The following is a 22544-nucleotide window of genomic DNA, read 5'->3' on the forward strand; positions in this document are numbered from 1 at the left end:
AGTCAGGTTTTTAAAAATCCACATCAGTTTATTCCAGCTGAGACTGCACTGTTATCTAGATTTCTCTATCTAGGCTCTACTGAGGTCAGTTGCCTTTTTCGTGCTGCGTCTGGTCCATTCGTGTGCTTTTCAGGTTGTGCGACAAGCTGCACAGCTGCTGTCTTAGTCAGACTGAACAGATATTTTTGGAAACAAAATTGTTCAAATAAAAATGTTCAGAGACAAAATTGAAGAATATTAGTACAAACTACTGGCCATCAGCTTCAATGTACAAAAGAGTTAAGGTAAAAAACCCCCAGAAGCCATTTAAAAAGAGCTTAGATAGGCTTGAGGCTGAATGACCTACAGAATGTCACCTATTCATACAGACTCCTGCAGGTTTGTTGTGGACTCTTACCCAGCAGGTGGATCTCATCTATGATGAGAATGGCTACTTTCTGAACATAGCTTCGGTTCTGCCAGCTTCTGCTCACTCCATCCCACTTCTCTGGTGTGGTGACGATGAGGTCAGCCTGCGCGATAGCTCTCATGTCTGGAGTCACGTCACCTGTCAGCTCCACCACTCTACACACAGAGGAGAACAAGGAAACACTTCAGCCTGCTCATTTCTAACCTTACATAATCATTTTTTTTCCAGTTATGTCCAAAATTGTAATGATATTTTACAATTTCACTGGCCAAAACCCAGCCAGAACTGGAAAACAAAACTTTTCCCCAGATTTGTTTTCATTTTTGGGGCATAATTTCATTAGTAGCTTCACATATGGCACAAAATAAGACTCACACACAAGACTTTGTAAACCCTACGTTTGACAGCTAGTAAATGCTAACTAACAGCTGACAACCCCATCCATAAATCCATTCTGCCTCTGGGTGAGGTCATCCACTTGGTGAGGGTAGCGTCTCTGTTTTCACTTACTTCTTCCCCAGTTTCTCCTCAATTCTGATCTTCCAGTCCTCAATCCTCTCTCTGACCAGGGCTTTCAGCGGGGCGATATACACCACCTGAACACACAGCAACAAAAGAGACAGTCATCTAATGAAGAAAACACACTGCCAGGTTTCCTCAGGTTGGATGTACATTTGAACTGTATTACCACAGCTTCCCATGTTGGAGCATCTCAGTGACCTAAGCTTTCAGGTGGTTGCTGCTATACTTATACTTATTAAACATATCATAACATGTAACCTGTGTTTTTTTAAATAATGCAGACAATGAAGTATATGTTATAATAAATGAAGAAATATGTTAATATTGTTTTCTGACATGTACTAGGTTAATATCTCAATAGTGAATTTTGAAGCAGTAATGTTTTTGATTTCTCTCTCTATTAATTGTGTATGTGTTCCAAAAATCAGAAATCATCATGTGTTGATTTATCCTACTCTTTAAAAAAAAAAAGAGTCCAGAGAACTGGTCAGAACTCTAAAGACACTGTTATTTTCTGTGTTGCTTCTGACTGAAGAACCAACCAATCAGTTACTGACAATGGTTAAAGCTACCCTGGTTTTTTCGATGAGCTTTTATCTCATGCACGAGCATTCACACCCATGAGCACAAAAACTAAAAAAATGTTAACAATAACTGAGCTTACTCTTATCGAGCTACAATTCACAACATTTTCAAAAAGATTATGATAATATGACACGAATCACTGTATGGTTCAGCCTCACCACAACAATTTGGTTTCCTTGGTTTTTCTATGTCTTTACTGACTGTTACATATTTAGACATTATTAAAACACAATATGAATGTACTGATCACACTTTCTGGGGTTCTGATCGCAGATTCGGTGTTCCGTTAGTTATTTAAATTTCCCACAGCAGTGTTTGACAGATTGTCCTCACTGCAGCGTAACGTTGCTGATCAAGCCATATGAAATAAATGATTGGTGTTTCCAAACAGCAGTTACACAGGAGATTTTATGTGACTTTGTGAAATTCAGACCAGCAGAAACTAAGTGTAAATACCAAATGGATGACATGCCAATTAAGACCTGCTCACAGCTCATACTTGACTACATTTGACTGTTTTCCTTTCTTTGATGAAAGAATGATCAGCTGATAACAATAACCTTTGCAACATAATTCACCAACAGTACGCTACAGATTACGATAATCTATTGTACTCCCATAGGCACAACCTGCTGTGACCTCCATAACGATGCAATTTGTGGTTGCTGGGAGATATGTGAATTGGAAAATTCTCTATACATTTACAGTTTATTGATGCTGTTTTTCTAAACATTTCTTAGTTTCTTATGTAAACAGCACTCAGTACCAATGTTGCCCAACAGAAAAGACAGCAACAAGTCAGAACATTCCTTAAACAAAAATCCCCTTGATTGCAACAGTCCAACACAGACGGAGCCAGCTAGTCAAACCTTATGGGTTGGATACTTGTTGAAGACCCGGAACATGGCCATCTCTGCTGCAATGGTTTTTCCAGAGCCTGTTGGCGCCCCCAGCAGGATGTTAGTGTCGGTGTGATACAGCGTGTGGAAGATCTGAGTCTGGATGGGGTTGAAGTGAGTGAACTTGTACAGGCTCTCGTACTCCCGGTTACCCAGAGCAGTCACCGGCAGCGGCTGCAGGTCCAGCAGCTCTGACAGGGCAAGAATAATGGGAGCAGATGAAACTGGATTCTTTTTATTAAACTACATATTTGGCAGCAAAAAAGAATAAATACAGTACATGTAAAGAACATTAACTGAAGGTGACACTTCCCATACCCTGTAAAAAAGTAGTTTTTTTAAATTAAAACTAAAAGGGTGCAACTACACATACACAATTAGTTTATATTTCAGCAGTATGAAAGCCAGAGATCAGATGTAAACAATGTATCTTCATCTAACACTTTCTGAATAATAAAGCCCCCTACTGTTTTAAGTGGGTAATATGACCAATGTTTAGATCCACAAATAATATATTTAAGCACTAACAACCACAAAATAGCATTAATGACAAAGATAAGTGTTTAAGTAAGAATCGCTGATGGATAGTGTTGTGCACCATGCACAGGAAACATACTGACTACAGCAATGCAGCAGAGATGAAAGTAATTAGTGAAAATGTTGTATTCTGCATGATTATTCATTTATCACTTTTATGACATGCAACTAAACTATAATGTTGGAAATGTAGGCACGAGAATGACACGCAGCTGTTCAAGTGTCAGCCAGTGCAGATCTAAGCAAAGAGAAAAAAAAAAGGGTCAGAACCATAAACTACTCAAGCCCCTTCAGCTTCTTCGAGTTCAATACAAACTTTTTTATTCTTTAACTTCTTTTGTCAAAGTGAAAAATGAAGAAGCATTAAGTATAAAGTAAAAAAAAAATCTTTCCTGTTTACACAGGAAATTACTTTTTGTGGTTTTTGATAGTTGATTACCCATGATGCTACAGGATGCAGTTACACAAGGATATATGCTACTCTCTATGTACTTACATGTGCTCTATGTATGATTCAAGAACAATGTTTCTTCAGAACAATGCTTTCCTTTAAATCATTTTTTACTTGTCTTTCTTGCTAACAGCTAAGATCAACTCCCGTCCCTGGATGCTAGAGCTGCATTACTGATTTTTTGGCCACTTGGGGGCAGCAGAACAAGCTGCTGCCGTAATCTCATCTTATATAGTTGTTGTGGTGAACATGTTAGCAAACAGTTGCCGATTTACACAACTGGCAGACACAGAGCAACATTAGTATTCATTTGGAGTTGTGTCCACCTAATGAATGTAAGGGCGGGTTCACGCATAAAGATCTGGTCCCTGAATCGAACCAATGGGAGGATGATACGTTGTTTCAATCTTCGAACTGGTCCGGTTTGCATTCACAAAGGCAAAACTCCAGAGTCCAGAACAGTCCAGAAATTGTAATTGTAAACAAAAGCCATGTGGTGGAAATGTCATTTGATTATTGGTCATACACTCCAAATTTCTACCTGGATATCGTACATCATGGAGCACCGTCAGGTTCTGTTCATGTTGATGTCTTACGTCTTGTAAGACAGCGGGTATTAAATAACTTAATAATGCAGGCATTTCGAGGAAGACCCTCTGCTATCAGACGGCCTTATCAAGCTGGACCAGTGAGGTAAGTTGGGCCACAGTTGCAAACATGGAAAAATCATAAAGTTGGCTCATGCAAATCATAAAAGCAGCTTATGATTACAGAATCCATATGTATCTCCTTGAATGAATGAATCAATAAATACATGACCCTACATGGTACATTAAAAAAAAGTTCAATATATCAGAAGGTGCTGCCCTTTCATCAAGAATAAATATTATGTAACATAATTATTATTATTATATATTGTATGTGTTTATTGTTATAGTATTTTTCTATTCTATATTTTGTTCTTGACTGTTGCAGTACTTTGCCTTTATTTTTATTTACTCTTAATATGTTCCTTGTAAGGCAAATTCCTTGTAAGTAAAAAACCTACTTGGTAATAAAACTTATTCCGATTCAGATAAATATGAAATACTATAAATAATAACAATAATACATTTAATAGGACAGAAATAATAAATAAGTACTATTTTAAATGACACATACAATGAGCGGTTATTTAGTCCGTGCCAGAGTCCAGAGTTCACACCAACCCAAACGAACCGCTCCAAGGGGGTAAACGCTGCAGGGTTCGGTTCAACCGGAATAAACAAGGCTGGTGTGAACCGAAGTCCAATATTCACTCTCTGATTTGGTCTCCACCAACTCCTGAGAAAAATATCTGGCTCTTTAGCTGCTAACTGCTCCAATATGTTCACCAGCTAGTCTCCAACTGTGTCTGTCTGCTTGAGTACTTTGAAGATAGTATTCTGTTGGACTTGCCAAGGCATTATATGTTCTGTTGTGATCTCATGTTCTTCATGTGCCTCTATTTAAATTCAAGCAAAGTAAGAGAATTATTAATGAAAGACTGGAGATGTTGGTCAAACAGTGCCCTTCCATCAACCTGTGATATGATCTCCTCTGTGCTGTGGGGGTTTTCCCTGATAGCTGCTGTAATTGTGTCTGCTCTTACTGAGGGGAAATGTGGTCAGAAATAATACGCTGGTTCGGGAGGATTAGATGCTTTTGTTCTCTAGTCTACATGGGGTTTTGATGTCTCAGAGCAGCTTCCAAACAGCAAAGCCATTTTGTGGAGGTTAGCCGCTGTTTTAAGCTGACTGTAAGTTATAGTTGGAGTTTTTAGGCAAAGTATCCTCTCACTTATGCCAGTATTAGATTTTACTAAAAGCTTAGCCTTTTCTTTCACTGTACAAAAGATGCCTAATGATGTCTGTGCTAGTTTAGCCAAACAGTATATGGCTAATTTATACTACAGTAAAAAAGTCTCATGTGACAAAGAAGTCTGTCACACATCCGTTTGCAGTGACAGTTCAGCACATGCACATGTTACTATAGTAACCAGTCTTTGTCCACGATAAGCAGGCCAAACTGGGTAATGTAACTTACATGTGAGAACGCTGTGAGTCCGCACAGACGTTTTCAGGTTCTTTTTATAAAGATCTCTCACACTGAAACTCCAAAATTATTTGAAATCAACAACATTACGAATTACAGTCATCCCCTGGTTACTCTGTCTTGTCAATTGTTACATATCTTGTTGTGTAGACCTGCTTTTATGAAGGATAGCTCCACCAACTCAGTGATAACCACATTGCATTCCTGTAGCTGATTCACAATAGAAGCCTACCACTGGTTCACCAGAAGAAAGCTTTTAATGAGAAGAAGCAGCAGCAGGAAATCTTCAGTTTGCATCAGCAGTAACTCTCGGATACTGAGAAAAGCCATCAGTAAACAGTACAATTGAAGGCTGTTCTCTGAAAGTATGAAAAAGAAGGCGGAAGTGAAACAAAAGTCCAAACCACAGAGATGCAGTACGAAGTATAGCCCGACCGATATGGGATTTTTTAGGCCAATACTGATGTAGATTTTTTGGGAGTTTAAAAAATTTGATAACGATAAATCGGGCACTAGTAATTTTTTAAGAAGTAAACAGAAAACATATTTAGATGTTTGTAAATGTGTTTGGCATTTCGGCACTGTACTTAAGTAAAGTTAAAGTAGCTCAAAACTGTACTTTTTATGTTTTTTTTGCTACTTTGTACTTCTACTCCATTACATTTCAGAGGAAAATATTGAAATTTTTACTACACCATATTTATTTGACAGCTGGACTTTTTACTTTTCAGGTTCAAATTTTACATAAAAACCATTTCTATGTCTATAAGTTGTTAGCAGTTTCACGGAAGAGAAATCTCCCCTTTAAACTTCTCACATTTCATTTAAATTTCCTTTAAATAATTGTCTTGAAGCCCAGGTGGAGACTCACTGGACTAAACTAGTTAACTGTATATAAAGTAGATAAAACTTGCTGAAAGCAGCTACAACAGTAAAATGCTGCTTGCACATGAATGCATCAGTATTAGCAATCTAATAATGTCAATATATCAATCACAGGGGACATTTTACTGCAGAATGAGTACTTTTTTGATTTTGAATTTTGATACTTCTATACTTTTAAGTAGGATTTTAAATGCAGGGCTTTTACTTGTAATGGAGCATTTGTACATTGTGATACTGCTACTTTGACTTAAGTAAAGGGTCTGAGTACTTCTTCCACCAATGACTGGACTGGAGTAGGCGGTACTCAGACTGGCTCTTAACAAAGGACTGCAGCAACTGGAATCAAACAGCTGGAAACATTCAGTCCACCAACTGTTGGTGGTACTGTAACGGACTAACAGACTTAGTATCAGTATTTTAAATTCAAGTCAAGTTAAGTCAAGTCCCTGTTGTCACGTCATAAAAGTGTGTGCGAGTGTGTGTACCAGTGTGTGGGGGGTGTCTCTCGGGTAAGATGAGGTTCTGGAAGTTAATAATGCAGACAGCCTCGGCCCCAAGCCAGCGGTCAGACACTGCCTTGATGTAGTACTGGGAAGGCAATGGCTCAAAGATGGGGATGGTGAACACTATGTGCTGAGGCTCTCCTGTTACCACCTGGACAGAGGAACACACACACACTCATAAAAGGTACAGGACACAAGAACACACATCAATCATGATGTAGTCTTTGAGGAACACTGTCCTCATGTCAACTGAGGTCCAACATAAAAAACTAACCTGCTTTTTCTGCAGGAGGAAGTACTCTGAGTGGTAGATGTGATCATTGATGGGATCCTCCACCCATAACCACCATGGCTCACCCACTGACCCATGGACCTGAATCATTGAGGGAAGGAAAGTTTCAATCAAATAACATTCTTTTCATCAGGCAGCTGCTGTGGTATTAAATTCATGACAAGAGGTTCAATTCTCATTGTTCAACAAAACAATAGACACTTTCGTTGTCAAGCTCATTATAGAAATGATTGCTGAGACTCTAGAGAGGTGCTGATTCAACTCTGTGTCAGCTTGTGTTGTTGTTGTACTGGACTGCAATATATTGTAAGGAATTAATGTTATTTTGTCCCCACAGAATGTTTTTGAGACCTTTAATCTGAAGGGCTCCAAAATAAATGTAAACCACATCATAGATCATAGATGGCAAATGATTAATTGCTACAATCAATGAATGCACAAATGCTGATTCATAGATGGTTTGGCTCAAGGCTAGATCACCAACCATATCCTCAGTGGCCCAAAAGGCGCTGTGGTTGATTATTTGCAACTTTTATTTTGCATTTTTTTCCCCAATAATATGCATCACAATAAAAAACTGAAGTGGTACAGGTCTTAAGGTGGCTCCTGAATTTTTTCCTAATCTTAAGATAAACAGCCCTGTGTCAAACTATTTTGATTGACATTATGCTACATGGCGCATATTCTTAAACAAACTGGTGTTCAATCAAATTATCACAAACTAACAGCAAACCGGGGGCAGGATAATATTCCTGCATATGGAAAACTGGTTGGTTTCTGGGTTCTTCGCTTTCTGTGAGTGTTTTTATTGAACAGTGACAGCTGCAGAGAGAGGGGGGGGGGGTGACATGGAGCAAAGGGCCCCAGGTTGGAATCGAACCCGGGACACAGCGGTAAGGACTCAGCCTTAACTCAGCCTTAATGTTCCGCGCTCTACCAGGTGAGCTAGCGGGGCGCCCCAAGGTCAAGTTTTAAACTCCTGCAAAATATTAGCACTGAGCATTTCAATACAATAAACAACCTATCAGCCTTCAAACCACTGCCAGTTTAATCTTGGAATAAAGAACAATAAACAATACTCGCAGGGTTGTGGCAGTATGTATCATAACGTGTCAGTGCGGTCTGTTTCCTGGGTGCCATCAGGGAGGCGGCTCATGTGTCGGTACATGTGTCATGGCTCTGCAGCCGGATCAGGGCTAAGCCAGCCGGTCTTCCATTACCACTCTCCCATGATTGGAGCATGCATCGCTAATCGGACATAAACATTCATCTTCATATTCAGCCCTGCTACAATGAGCTTCCTTTTCCGCTCAGATTCCATGACAAACTCCAGACTAAGCTTCCCATGATCCCTTGTGTCTGCCCACTGAGGTGGGACATGCTGATGAGGCCTGAAGGCATTCTGGCTCTCAAGCACAGATAGAGATTCCATGGCTGTGAGAATAACAACATAGGAGGAGCAGCTCTTCCTTTCTCCATTGTGAAAATGTGACCATGACTACACTGCTTGTGTCAGTAAGTAGTTGTGGTGTGAAGTGAAAGTGAAGCACTATCTAATGTAGCTATGTTGTGTTTTATGCAGTGGGTTATACTGCAGGCGTGGTTTGTGAAGTTTTCAATGGATTTTTTAATATGTTTTGACATGTTTTTGCTGTGACTCCAAGTGGCCTTTGGAACAGTTCGGAAAATTGATGTGCAGAAGAAATCAGTTTTTAAAAATTATTTTTATTAGTTATCAGGTTATGCAGGGAACTGGACAACACATTTACATGCTCTGTAGAAACCAGGTTACTGTAAATTTGTGTACACATGCAGCAGGTCAGTAATCAGATTTTACCCCTATCCCTGGTCTTATTTTGGAAGTATTGCTTACTGTTTTTAAGTGCATTAGTGTTACAACACACTACTTCTTGATTTGTATGTTATTGTATGTGTCAGAGCATTCTGGTGAGTGTCCCAATCTTACAAACAGTCAACTGCTACTTTCACAGAGGATTTACAGAGGCTGCTTATTGTCAGTTTCAGTTAGTCTGACTTCGAATTATTTTGAACACGAGGGCACATTGTTAGATGTAATAATCTCTCCTTTCATCCTGCTCCCACAGCAAGATGTTTGTCCTGCACATGCTCACTTGAAAAAAGCCAATTAGAAACCTGGTTACCTATATACACATGACCAGGAAATCAGCTTTCTCCAAGAGAAATGTAGCTGGAAGGAAATCAGGTTTCTCTAATCTCCTACTCTGATTACGGAAACCAGGATTCTTGTGTACATGATGTATCTAATACTCATTATAATATATTACAACATGTTATTTATTGGAGGTATTTATATTTGGCAATTTTAAAAAGGACAGATCATTTGTAGGGAATGATCATTTCCAAGCACTTTTTATTTTATCTGTGAGCTATGTTCAAAACATCAATTTGGGGTGTTGGTTGTGTGCTAGCAAAAAATCAGAGAAAGTAACTTTAGGTAGTAGTTAAAACTGGTAGAAATGTAGAAATTTGCACTGGTACAAATGTCTCTGGAAAATGCAACAAAAAATGAGCCAAGCTTGCTGTTTCAAGCTATATCAAATATAAAGAGAAGCACACAACATCAGTATGGTTGCATGTTAGAGTATGTGATCCATGTTTACCTGGTCATTCCAGCGAAAGTCAGGCGTGACGATGAGACGAACACGTAGGACGGTGCGTGTGATTGGCTGAATGCTGGCTTCCATTGTGATCGAGGGGATCTGGTGGACGCATTGTTTGACTGATAACCCGATGTTGACATGGTGCAGCATGTGACCTGGGAACAATACACCTGGCATTTACATGTGCTTTGTGTAATAATTAAGAGTAAATCTAATCTAGTGCACAGATTACAGTAAATACCCAACAGCCAAAAAGCCAATATTCAAATAATAGCTGGGCCGGCTAAATTTAGCACAGTATACATTTCTACAGCACTAATTCCATCAATACAGTCATGAGTCATGTCATATGCTAAACACAGAATGAAAAAATGTAGAATGTAGAACTGACTGTAGTCAATGACTAAGAACCTCACAGCAGCAGCGTGGGGAGTATGACATGACTGTTGTAGTGTAATAATGATGTGGAAATTCACATTATCCTAAATTTATCAAGACAACAGTTAAACATGGAGGAAGTGCTGAGTGTGCATTAACAACAACAAAATGAAATGGGAGCTTACAGAAAACAGGGAGAATTCTTACTAAAATATGATAAAATATACAGGTCTCTAACATATTTTTTTCAAATAAAGGCCTGGTTCTTCCTGCAATTGAGGTAAATAAAGGCCCCAGTCACTATTTGAGAATTTACGGCATATTTACACCTGACATTTGGGTGCTTTATGCCTGTATTTTAGTGTAGTTTAGAATCATTTTGAATATATATCATACATAAGTCTGAATATATATATATACACCAGTGAAGCTAGGATTTAGTTGTTTTTACCGATCTCATCCTTCCTCATGTCCTTCAGTTTGTCCACAGTGAGCTTCTTCTCCTCCAAGCGGTTCAGTACAACATGGCTCAGGTTTGGGAACTGGCGGAGAGGGTGAGCAAAGCCCCACAGCCGCTTGTCAATCACCTTACAGAGGGTGAGCAGTCGGTAGGTCATGGCCGGCCACCGCTTCCTCAGAGCAATCTCAAACAAAGCCCTGATGATACGAGCAGCATTCTGTGAGAAGTGACAACAGCAGGAGGAGGGAAGGAAAAAAATAGAATTATCACCCTGTGGTTGTATACCTCCGCCAACCAGTCAAGTTTCAGTTTACATCCATGTCTGTCCAGACTCATATAATACATATGTAGTGAATACTTGGAAGGGATTGAATAAAAAGGTATAAACTGCATTTTCTGGCTAAATGGAAGTTATCATTATATTGATGATACATATCTAAGATTCCAGTGAATATACATTGTTGAACTGATTAATGATTGATTATCATAGATGTATTGGCTAAACAGGTACACATGTACTTGATTACTGTGTAAAGATGGATTCTTATAGAGTATAGCTACACAAAATGTAGTTCTGTTCTCTCCTGGCATTTTGAGATGCGAAGCCTCTCTATGAGCTGTAGGTGAAACTCACTCACAGGATCACGATTAGCTAGGCGCGCTCCAGTACGTTGTTTGCCGTCACGTGATTCTGATGACGCTCGAAATTCAGAATGAGGCAGGAAGTGAAAGGCAGAATGAGAACGAGATGGAGGAAAGCCCGTACTGTGCTAGTTATTGTTTACTCATTGTGTCGTCAACATGTGTGTGGACTCTGGAATCGCCCCAATTCATTCTTAAATTATGGCTAAAAACCTATGTAGAGGTCACTGTCCGACCAACTGTGAAATATGGTCACAATCTCCCCTTCTGTTCCTGACTTGTGGTGTTGAATAATAATTTTTAAGAAGTGTTTTTCCATGTCATTATGATGTCACAGTGAAAATGACCGTTGGCCTTTTGAGTAAAAAATGTCATCACTTCATCGTTGTATCCCATTAAACATCTGTGTGAAATTCTGTCATAATTGCCTCATCAATTCTTGAGTTATGGCCAAAAACAAATTTGTCAAGGTCATTTTGAGGTCACAGTGACCAATTCATTGTCCGACCAACCGTGAAATATGGTAAATCTATTCTTGAGTTATGGCGAAAAACCTGTTTGCCAAGGTCATTTTGAGGTCGCAGTGACCTTAACCTTTGAGTCAAAAGTGTCACCTGTTCATTGTCAGACCAACTGTATGGACATCAATTCTTGAGTTAAGGCCAAAAACGTGTTGTGTGAGGTCACACTGACCTTGACCACCAAATTCTAATCAGTTCATCCAAGGGGACGTTTGTGCCACATTTGAATGAATTCTCTCAGGCGTTCCTGAGATATCGCGTTCACGAGAATTGGACGGACAACCGACAGAAGTGCACGTACTACTGCTGCATTTGTACATACAGCAGCAGTTTTAACAGTAAACGTTAAAGTTGGAATAAAACAACACATTTGTACTGGAGCAGACGTCACTTGCAGCAGCTGTATGGTACATCATGCTGTATTCGGGTGATGAATCCTGTGTGATCAGGAGGAGTCCTGGCCGGGCTCGGACGCCCGGGTTGATGGATTGCTCATGTCAGTTCTGGAGGAGAGGTCAGGTGGCAGTATTGCTCGCTGATAGACTGCTCAAGTCTGGTCAGGCTGTGATTGATTTGGTCAGGTGTTAATGTGATCTGTGTCTGGTGAGGTCTGAATGCCCTCTGGAGGGGGATTATTGAAATCTGGCAGTGCTCTCAGCTGGGTGAGACTGAGAGGTCTGGCTGGACACAGGAAGGTTTGAGGAGAACAGACGCACCGAAAAAAGGATCCTGTTAATCCTTGTTCACACTCTTCTGCTCCATCTTAAAATATGCATCCCACAGTAACTACTACCATTGTACTATGAAGAACTACTGGTGCCCATCTGTCAAACACTTGACTACTGGCACTACTACCACCATTTTGTCATTGATTTCAACAGCAAAACTATTAATATTACTGTCTACATTTTCATCACTGTAAAATCAACTAAAAACTTCACTACAGTACCTTTCGTAAATTCAATGCATCAGCTGTGTTCGTATGTATGTAGTAAAAACACTACCACTTTACTACTGTTTCCATTTTCAATACAAAAAAAAAAAGAAATCTGACTTCACTAGCACTTATTCATTCATTTTTTTCTCACTGCTAATACAGACATACTCCAGCTCCTCATTAGGTAGAGTGGGGTGGGTGTACAGAAACGTCAGATATGTTTGAGATAAAACAGTGTCTCAGTTACATAGTTTGTCCACCAGAGAGCACTGACTGTTGATCTTTAGACTGTAACTTAATTCATTTGACCGAATTTAAATCCTTAAATGCGTCATCTGAGGGTTGGATTTAGTGATATATTGTTTTATCTTGTAGTGTGTGTGTGTGTGTGTGTGTGTGTGTGTGTGTGTGTGTGTGTGTGTACGTGTTGTTCCTTTTTCCTCACCTGAGCCACATACGACAGGTCTGAGATGAGGGAGAAGCTGTCCACCTCTCCGCGGCTGATGTACGTCTGGAGCAGAATGTTGATCTTGCCGTAGCCGTTCTCCACCCCGCCTGCAGCCGGCAGCTCACAGTAGTTACACAGCAACTGCTCCAGCTCCTCCAGCTCCTCATCCCGGACCTGCCAACACACATCACCAACGTTATATTTTCATATTATAATGGTATTTCAACTACATACTGTCGGTAGGCCTGTAATGTAGACTAAATAAATAATCAGTTTGCTTGGTAGGTGACTACAGGTTTATAATTACAACTTTTATTTGAAACATAATTTGGACTATAGATGGAGATATGTTGGTAGACCTCAGTGCTTGACTGAAGCTCTAGCAGCCGTTGTTGTAGCTTATACATGATGACCTCTCACCTTAAGCTGTTCAAACTCTTCGGCCTTGGACACAATACTGAGGATGTCAGCTTCGGTTCGCTGAGAGTTGAAATTCTCGTTGAAAGTCTTCACAGAAGGGGGGAAAAGAAATATGAGTGGTTAATGGAGGAGGACAAGTCATTATGTCTCATGCAGTGATACACACTAAATATTGTGGAAACGCACAAGAACTGAACAATGATGAATCAGATACCTGTGGTGAACACACACGGCTCCTTCCATTTGCAAGGTTGTAATAATAAAAGTCATAAAAGATATCTGCTTGCTAACGCATTGGGCAAATATCATTCTCGTGTTCGTGGTCTTGCCATCAGCTCTTAAAAATGCATTTAACTTCTGTTAACTGCTACTTTGTTGTTTCGTTACTTAAATGTAATCATCTTTATTTCTTGGTTCGGACCCTGGGTACAGTTGGCCAGTATTTAATCACACTGAGAAAAATGTCCAACATCAAAAACTGCACTACCCTAGGCGTCTCTTTAGATGTAAACATTGATGTAGGATAATTCTTGTTTTTTATTTTAGATTATGCTTTTGGCGTTTCCGCTGTATTTGACAGCGACCGCAGAGGGAGACGGGAAGGGCGGGGGAGGGAGAGGGGAGGACGTGCAGCAAAGGGCCCGGGCCGGACTCGAGCCCAGGCTGCTGCAGTAAGCACTCGGCCTGGGTACGTGCTGCGCGCTCTACCAGGTGAGCCACCGGGGCACCCCAGGGTCATTCTTGTTAAGAAAATGCCAGAAACATGTCATATGTGTAACACTAAACAGCTTGCTGCATCTTGAATTAACTAGTCCCACTGTCTCCCTGACACAAGTACGATACACACAGAGAGTTTAGTCATTTAGGGGGTTGTTCAACACATTCGGTAAATGTGACGCATAAGCCCGTCTCAGCCCTCCGGTGAACCCACTGACACTCCACCAGCGTTTAGCAAAAAACAAACTTCCTATTTGGTTTCTTGCTGGGTTGAACTTGGTGAAGCGGCTCTGTAATATTTTCAGTTCAGGTTATTGGAAGTTTATGTGGCTCAAACACAGTTTATGGTTGTGGGATTCCTCTGCTGCCATAGCAACTTAAGCCACTTGGCTCTGTTGTTTCTGAGGTGTTCTTGATTTAATTTGCATTTAATCGTAATGCCCATATGTTCATGGTATCTTAACTTCATGACAAAAGTCAGAATAACACCATAGATGTTTTTTTGTATTGTAAAGTTTAAAGTTTAAAATCAACCATCAAATATTTGCTTCAAAAATGTTGATCGGTCTCACACTAGTTAACTCCAGCTAAAAAGGTATCCCAGTGATGTGGTCAGACCTTGCATGGTACAACTGCATTTCTCCCAGTCTACCTCTATAGTGTTGTATCTGATGTAGAAGTGAGTCTACCTCTATGGTGTTGTATCTGATGTAGAAGTGAGTCTACCTCTATGGTGTTGTATCTGATGTAGAAGTGAGTCTACCTCTATGGTGTTGTATCTGATGTAGAAGTGGCTGGCGGTCCTGCCCAGGTCAGTGGAGGCATAATAGCCGGTGCGCTCCTCGAAGCGGATCATCCTGGCCTTATCCAGCTTTCTGCCCGACTCCACCACCAGCTCCTTCCTGTACAGCTCCAAGGAGGGATCCATCTGAAATAAATTTGAAATGCTTCATTTTTAATTCACCAATTACATTCAAGAACATGGGACTGAAATATTTGTGTTATGTGCATTCTCTGACATTTCTGTCATGTCTTGTTTTGGCCTTTAAAATAATTATTTTAATAATTCCATCAATTAACTCAATCATTTGCTAAATGTCCTAATCATCCACATCCTTCTATATGACCTTATAAAGGTACAATCAATCAAAACTCCTGAAATAGTTTAGAAAAAGCTTAGACTGATGTTAGATGGAAATTAGATATTTGTAATTTTATAATTTTTACTGTTTCCTTTGTTATTTTTACTGTCGCACACGTGCTTCCCCCATCACAGTCCAAAAATCCTGAGGAGACCCTTGCAGTGCTACGAGCTTGGAGAGACAGACAGGCAGACTAAGAGATCACAGTCTGGATCACCGACCTGATAAGCCTTGTGGTTGATGCCGTATGCCAGTGGGTTGGCCCTCATGCGAACATAGAGGTAAGTGTAACTGAGCCACTTCACTGCTTCCTCCACGTTGGTGACAGTCCCCAGAGCAACCTGATTCCAGGAGAGAGGGGAGAGGAACACTGCTCACACAGGCAGGACATCACTGGTCTCTGTCACTATCTAGTGGACACTTCAGGATACTACAGTCTCAACACAAACAGTCCAGGTTTGTTTCCATCTACTCTTTCCTACAACACTGTCAGACTTCTTAACACTACAACATGCTTTGGACCACAATGCACTGTTAAGACCTTCCAGCTCAGACAGACCCAAAAACGAACCCAAAAGACACAGCCGGGGGTTATGTGTGAAGATTTGGTTGAGGAGGATTTGGCCTCCTTTCTAACGCAGCTTGTGAAGTGGATCGCTTGCATGCAAAGTACATCAATGTGTTTGTTATCATCAAAACAGAAACATTTTTGGTGATTTTTCACTACTGGACTGACAAATCTGCTGATGTGCTTCATCATGAAGCCTTCATCAGAGTATATATGACATACTTGATATTTATAAAGGACACCAATTAGCACCTGTTTATTTCTTCTATCTTCTTGTCTTTTTTGATTTTATTTTCACTCATTTAATGGCTTCTTACTTTTTCATTTTCATTATTTGTTAGTTTGATCTTTTAATGTTTTATTTCCTTTTTTCTGGGGTATATTGTTTTCCTGCCGATTGCTGATTTGCATGATATGGTCTGATAAAGGCTTCACGCTGAAACACATCAGCAGATTTCAGTCCATTAGTACTGAATGAAACCACCAAAAATGAGCAAGACGAGAGGCGACTCCTACTTTTTTATTGCCATAGGAGGGCCATTTTTTTTTAACCTTAATTTGTTTTGGGAAAAACAAACCAATTACAGTTCATATGTTAGTACATCACATGATGAGGTGTTGAAAAAGATAATAATTAGCACATAATTACAGCAGGTGTTGAATACAAAGATTTCAAAGTAGATTACTCACTCAACAGTGATACAAAAATAACACACAAATGCAGACAGGTAATGCAGAATGGTGGACGTTTTGTTACCCACACAGGTCTATATTAGAGACCTCAAAAGTTCCCCCATTTGTCCCTTCCTGATGCAGTAAAACTTGAAGTTTCCACCAAAAATACACTCAAACCCTTCCTCTCCACGACTGCCTTTATTTTTCAGAAAGGAAAGAAAGCTATTTTGCATCTAGAATTGGAAGAATAAAGAAAACATTAACATTAGCAGCGTATGGAGACTGACCTCAGCGTTGAGGTTGTCGGCCAGGCTGTCCAGGAACTGACTCTCGATGGGGTTCTGCTGGGTCAGCAGAGTCAGGTAGTGGCTCAGTTTGTCATGGGTGGTGATGATGGTGCCCTCACCGTACTTGTCAAACTGGGGGCGACCTGCGCGCCCGAAAATCTGCATGACGTCCAGGATGCCCAGATCCACCAGGGTACCGCGCTTGGCATCGTAGATTTGAGTACCCTGTAGACACAATAGAGAGAAGCGGCTTCAGAGGACCGGACACACATGCAACAACATTTATTTGAATATATTTGTGAATAATTTGTGAATATTTCATTACATATGACTAAAAAGCAGCTAATTTAAAGCAAAGATTGACCAAATAACTTGTTACATATGGTGTTTCCCCTGCAGTGCAACATCAACAAGCGGAGAGCTTAATATTTAATGCTGTAAGTTATTTATAGACAGTGGTGAGTGTTATGAAACTTAAAATTAAATTGAATCAAACTTCATATGTAATAAAAAAATATAAAAATTAAAAGTTAAATTTGGAATCATGTGCATTGGTACTACATTTAGCTTTCTAAATATTAGAAACCATACTGAAACATTCTAACACAAACTAATGCTGGATAAGAGTGAGCATTTACTGTTGTGGTTAGTTAACGTATCTTTCTGCCACGGCCCGATCAGATCTGATGCCAATACAGTTTAAGCTAGTTCAATTAACAAACTGATTTTGTAGTGGTACTTCTATTGATTAAAGGAGAAGTCTGGTAATATTCCATATTTATCTTATTGTCAACATATACCATGTGCAGACCCAGACCAACAACGAATGTATCCTACTAACAAGTGTTTGTGTGTATGCAAAGCCTGATATATCTTGTATATCCTGTTGAACTGGGTGACATGGTCCTTTATTACCATGAACACACACACTGTGGTGTGTGTCCTGCTGCCGGAAATACTATTTCCTCCATTTTGAGTAATGTTTGTTAAAAACTAGTGAACAGCTGTTTTAGGAAATTACTGAGCCTTTAAAAAAAAAAAGAGAAACTATAAACTTGTGTACTGTTTTTTTATATCTTCAGTGGGATTGGGGGTGAGAGTCTGTAAAAATTAAGGAGCCACTTTAAGGCCCTTAACTATTCAATTTCTATTTTGCTTCAGTGGTGTATATTACCAAACAAACTTGCAATTAATGAAATGAAAGTAATTGGAGCCCTTGGGATACCTGGAGGTCTGAAACCCCGGGCAGTAGCTTACTTTGCCTGGCTGGTAATCCAGCCTTGCTTGCAGAAAACACAAGCAAGCAAGAAAAAAAGCAAACCTTGATGATAACTGCATGGGCCGGCAGGTTCACTCCCCAGGCCAGGGTGGCAGTACAGACCAGCACCTTAAGGTGGCCTTTGGAGAACATGCTCTCCATCAGGCTGCGGTCAGACCGCAGCATGCCAGCATGGTGGATACCAAAGCCTTCTGGGAACATCTCCTTCATCTGCTTGTTTCTGGAACGCTGGATCTGAAAGAGGTGGTAAGAGAGGTTAGTTTAAAAAAAGGAAATAAAAGTGCTTGAGGGAACGTGAAGGAAAGCAACTAGCGCTGGGTTTTTTAACCCTGCCCAGATCCAATTTCATGTTGGACTGCAGAGAGAAAGGAGGGCTCTGAGAGAAATTGACATAATTTGAGTCATCATTTTTGCTGTTATTTTTCCCAGAATAACAGCAACAATAACAGGAACAACTCTGAATAAAACACACTCTAGAACAAGAACATGACAATGTGCAAGTGGAACTTAGAAAGTACAGCTGAATCAGCAGCTCTCTGAAAGTCTTAACAAAAATGTAACATGATCAGCTTCACAAAGGTATTACCAGGGTATTAAGGTGAATTGTGGTAAAATGCACAGGTGTTAACTCGCTGTAGAATCAAATAATATCTGCAGCTCAGAGACCACACACACACACACACACACTCAGTCAGCCAGGTTGAGATGTGTGCTGGTGACTGACAGTAGGGCTGTGACCTGGCCAGGCTGAGGGGAGTCCTCATCACAGGGCTTTATCTCTCTCTCTGGGCATCTAAATAGAGGTCAGCGCCCAGCGCTCCTCTGCACCGCAAAAAGAAAGCCCATTACTGCCAGCAGCTGTCTGCCTCACGCACACTGTATGAGTGTTTGGGCTGCAATGAATGTCTGGATTTGTATGCAAACCTTGTGGATAAAGGTGGAGGGCTGAGACTTTAAGTAACCAACAGTGCAGCAGGTGTAGTAGACAATTTGGTAAAATGTCACAGAAGTGCAGGTTTTCATCCATAATGTGAAAACAATAAACTGGTTTATTACTTTTTAATGGAGACAAAATAGAAACATATAGTTGGCAATCTTCTATTGCAGTTACTAATAGGTAAAAAACCACTTTACTTTATACATGAAAAATAATACATGTATTTTACATCTTAATGTCCAAATCTGGATTTAAAATGATGTTGCAATTACCGTAAACAATTAAAAGCCTGAGTTAACTGTTTTCATAAAATCTTCCATCTCAATTCATCCAACATGTATTTTCTATCAATGGGATGACATTGTTTGTCAGGGGCTTCCAAAACTGTTACAAATGACCATCACAAAAAGCATTTCCTGATCTGCTCCACTGCTGTAGTTAAGGTTTAGGCAAAAAAACTATTTGATTAGAGTTCGGGAATGATAACAGTTTGGGTTAAAAAAAACTACTAAAGTTTTTTAAAGTTTTTCTACTAAAGGAAACTTTCATTGTCATAGTTAAAAGAAGAAGAAGGTTAAGGTTAAAAGAAACCAACATTGACTGTTGTAGGAAATGAAAAACCAACAGCAGTCTCCAAAATATAAGTCTCAAAAAATAGGGTGCAGCATATCACATCATCGTCATAACTGCTGCTAACTGCCGTTAGCTAGTTAGCTCAGTTAGCCGTGCAGCTAACTTAGCGGTCCTATTAGCAGACTGAGTCAGGAATGGGCACCAGGTGTCAAGCAGGAGAGGAGCGAGAGGGAGGTCAGGTATCAGAGAGGCAGCGACAGCATGTAGAGACAGAATGTTTTTCATATCTAACGCGGTGGATTAAGGATTTATATCGACCAAACCAGAGTTGGTGATTGTTGGAGTAGTGAATAAAGGAGTTGTGGAGTTTGAAAAGTGTGTTTTACGATGAGTTAACAAGGCAAAGTTGGTCTTAGTTCAGTAAAAGAGAGAAACGTGTATGCAGAAGGTGTACGGTTGTATTTATTGGTTTGATAAGGTGTAAGAATATTTCCTTTTTTGGCATTTTGTGAATTTATTTTGTTTATTTATTAGACTAAAAAAGTGAGTGCTTGTGACTATCGCCTCGTGAGGCACAAGTGGTATTACAACACAGGACAGGCCGGGGCTAGCAGGTTAGCATGCTAATTTCAGTAGATATCTCTGCAACACAATACGTCATTGACGTCATTGACATAACGTCAGAACTGATACTTCTTCACATTATGTTGATAAGGTTAGTTCATTTTATGAATGTTTTAAAATAAAATTCGGGCCAAGTTAATGGTCGGTAGAATACGACATACAAACTGCAGTCATGCTTTGTTGACCCATTCATCCAGATGTCACCCTGACTTCCTCCTTACGTTTTGTGGCTCTATCACAACTTCACGTTACTTCCAGTTTTGCTCCTGAACGACAAGACACACATGGCTGCGTGTCAGTGGAATGTGAAAATAGTTTGTATTTAGGCATTTGAACAAACAGATGCTGTCATTTTTCTTGGAATGACAGTCTCTCTTACATACATACATTTTTATTATCAACAAAAAAGTTTCCTTCACTGGAGTATAAAACCTTTTTTAGAATAAGGTACACTCCATTTTCCTTCAAATTCCTCCTACATTAGTCCTTGTCAGTGCCCTATTTTATCTCACTTCTTATGACACATAAAAAAAGAAGCTTTTTTGTGTGATGCCTATTTATTTTATTTTAACTTTAGTTTTGATTTGTTTGTGTTTTATATTGACTGTTGTAAAGCACTTTGTTAGCTGCATTGAAAAGTGCTATACAAATCAAGCTATTATCATCATTATTATTATTATTATTGTTACTACTGATTCCCACTGTTGGCCTGAGGAGGGTGAAGACCGAATCAGACAGCCTGCGCAGAACAGCAAGTATGAGACGCTAGGGCTGATTTAAGGACATGATCCCTCACTGGCTTCCCACCTAAGAACATTTTTGTTTGATGGGGCAAAGCTAGAAGCATGCTGATTGAACCAGGGTGAGGAGTGCTTAGCTGCCTAACTGACATTATAAACTGCACCCTTAGTTCAGGCTCAATTGGTTCAATTTGAATGAATGCCTATGTGGATGTATGACTGTAAGTACGATTCACTGCATCTCTCCCCGCTCTATGAAGGCCCACTTTTCTGCTCTACCTTTGAGTGTGGACATTCAGAATAGGTATGAAAAATCTTGCCGGTAGATGTGGTCAGACGACATGACATACAACCTAATTTGTTCGAAGCATACTGAAGCCTTTAATAGTTCACACATGTAGATTTTTTGGCACCTTCTACACAAGTCTAGCATATTCCTTCTTCACTTAACTACTGATGTGGCAGTGTATTTGTTATACTGGTACCATTCCACTCCCAGGTCCATGCTTTGTGCAGTGATTTGATGTCCATAAAAATGACACAATAGAACAAAAAGCAATCCTGCTATGCCGTCTAAAGCCCTGCCTGTATATACACGTCTGAAAATCAGGACAAACTGTGGCCCGGTGGGAGTCCTCAGGGACAGGCTGTGCACTGCGCTCCACCATGTGAGCCGGAGAAGGTAGGAAATTGAAATGCTATGGCTGAGGCTTTGCTTTGAGGTGTCAGAGTGTGTTACAGCCATGCTTCCAGCCTCTAATCTAAGGTGAGTTAGCGCTGATGTCTGCTGTGCCATGGCTGTATTTGAGATGGCAGAGACCTAAGCTCCTGATCAGGTCCCATTAGGCCCTGCTGCTCACTGCTGCTCCTGCTGCAGAGCTCACTCTGTCCACAGACAGCCAGCTGCCAGCTCCACTCACTGTCTATCATTGTTGTGACATTGTAAAGAACATCAGCTGACACCAGAGCTGAAATAAACTATTCATAAGGTTGTCAAACCTTCTCTAAGGACCACTAAATAGAGGAAGGTATAATTAAATGGTTTATATTTCAGACGATTTAATTGAAGCACTCATAGATCCCAGATCCTTTCAGTAATAGTGTGCAGGAGAGAAGCAAAACCATTTTCAGAAATGTGGAAGCATCAGTATTTTTGTGCAGCAAATTACAGCTTCAAAGCTGAGATTTCAAAGTGTAAAACCACACCAAAAATTTGGCATATGATACCGAACTGAAGAGTGGCAGTTAGATGGCTTCAGTCTCGGCATCATCACCAACACTGACTCTCATGAGCACCAAAACTATTCATTTACTTTGTTAAATTGAGGCAGGATGGCTAATTGTTGATTTCATTTAGTGGCCCTTGATGGTCATAATGTTTGGTGCTCAGAGAAGCTG

The 22544-nt window shown here is 40.1% G+C and overlaps 1 protein-coding gene across 6 annotated transcripts in view; it reads right to left on the bottom strand.

Annotated features, from left to right (window-relative positions):
• ascc3 (activating signal cointegrator 1 complex subunit 3) overlaps positions 1 to 22544 on the bottom strand; it is a 160313-nt gene that overhangs the window by 36819 nt on the left and 100950 nt on the right. For all 6 annotated transcript variants that reach the window (XM_044207740.1, XM_044207738.1, XM_044207735.1 and 3 more), the window contains exons 15-27: positions 18315 to 18506; positions 16994 to 17218; positions 15685 to 15804; positions 15085 to 15249; positions 13605 to 13691; positions 13182 to 13358; positions 10628 to 10853; positions 9799 to 9953; positions 7139 to 7237; positions 6847 to 7015; positions 2386 to 2606; positions 920 to 1005; positions 398 to 564 (exon numbers count right to left, since the gene is read on the bottom strand). In XM_044207740.1, coding sequence (XP_044063675.1) covers positions 398 to 564; positions 920 to 1005; positions 2386 to 2606; positions 6847 to 7015; positions 7139 to 7237; positions 9799 to 9953; positions 10628 to 10853; positions 13182 to 13358; positions 13605 to 13691; positions 15085 to 15249; positions 15685 to 15804; positions 16994 to 17218; positions 18315 to 18506 — 2089 coding nt within the window. The remainder of the gene's footprint in view (positions 1 to 397; positions 565 to 919; positions 1006 to 2385; positions 2607 to 6846; positions 7016 to 7138; positions 7238 to 9798; positions 9954 to 10627; positions 10854 to 13181; positions 13359 to 13604; positions 13692 to 15084; positions 15250 to 15684; positions 15805 to 16993; positions 17219 to 18314; positions 18507 to 22544) is intronic.

Source organism: Siniperca chuatsi, linkage group LG9 (assembly GCF_020085105.1).
Source record: "Siniperca chuatsi isolate FFG_IHB_CAS linkage group LG9, ASM2008510v1, whole genome shotgun sequence".
Lineage (NCBI taxonomy): Eukaryota > Metazoa > Chordata > Actinopteri > Centrarchiformes > Sinipercidae > Siniperca > Siniperca chuatsi.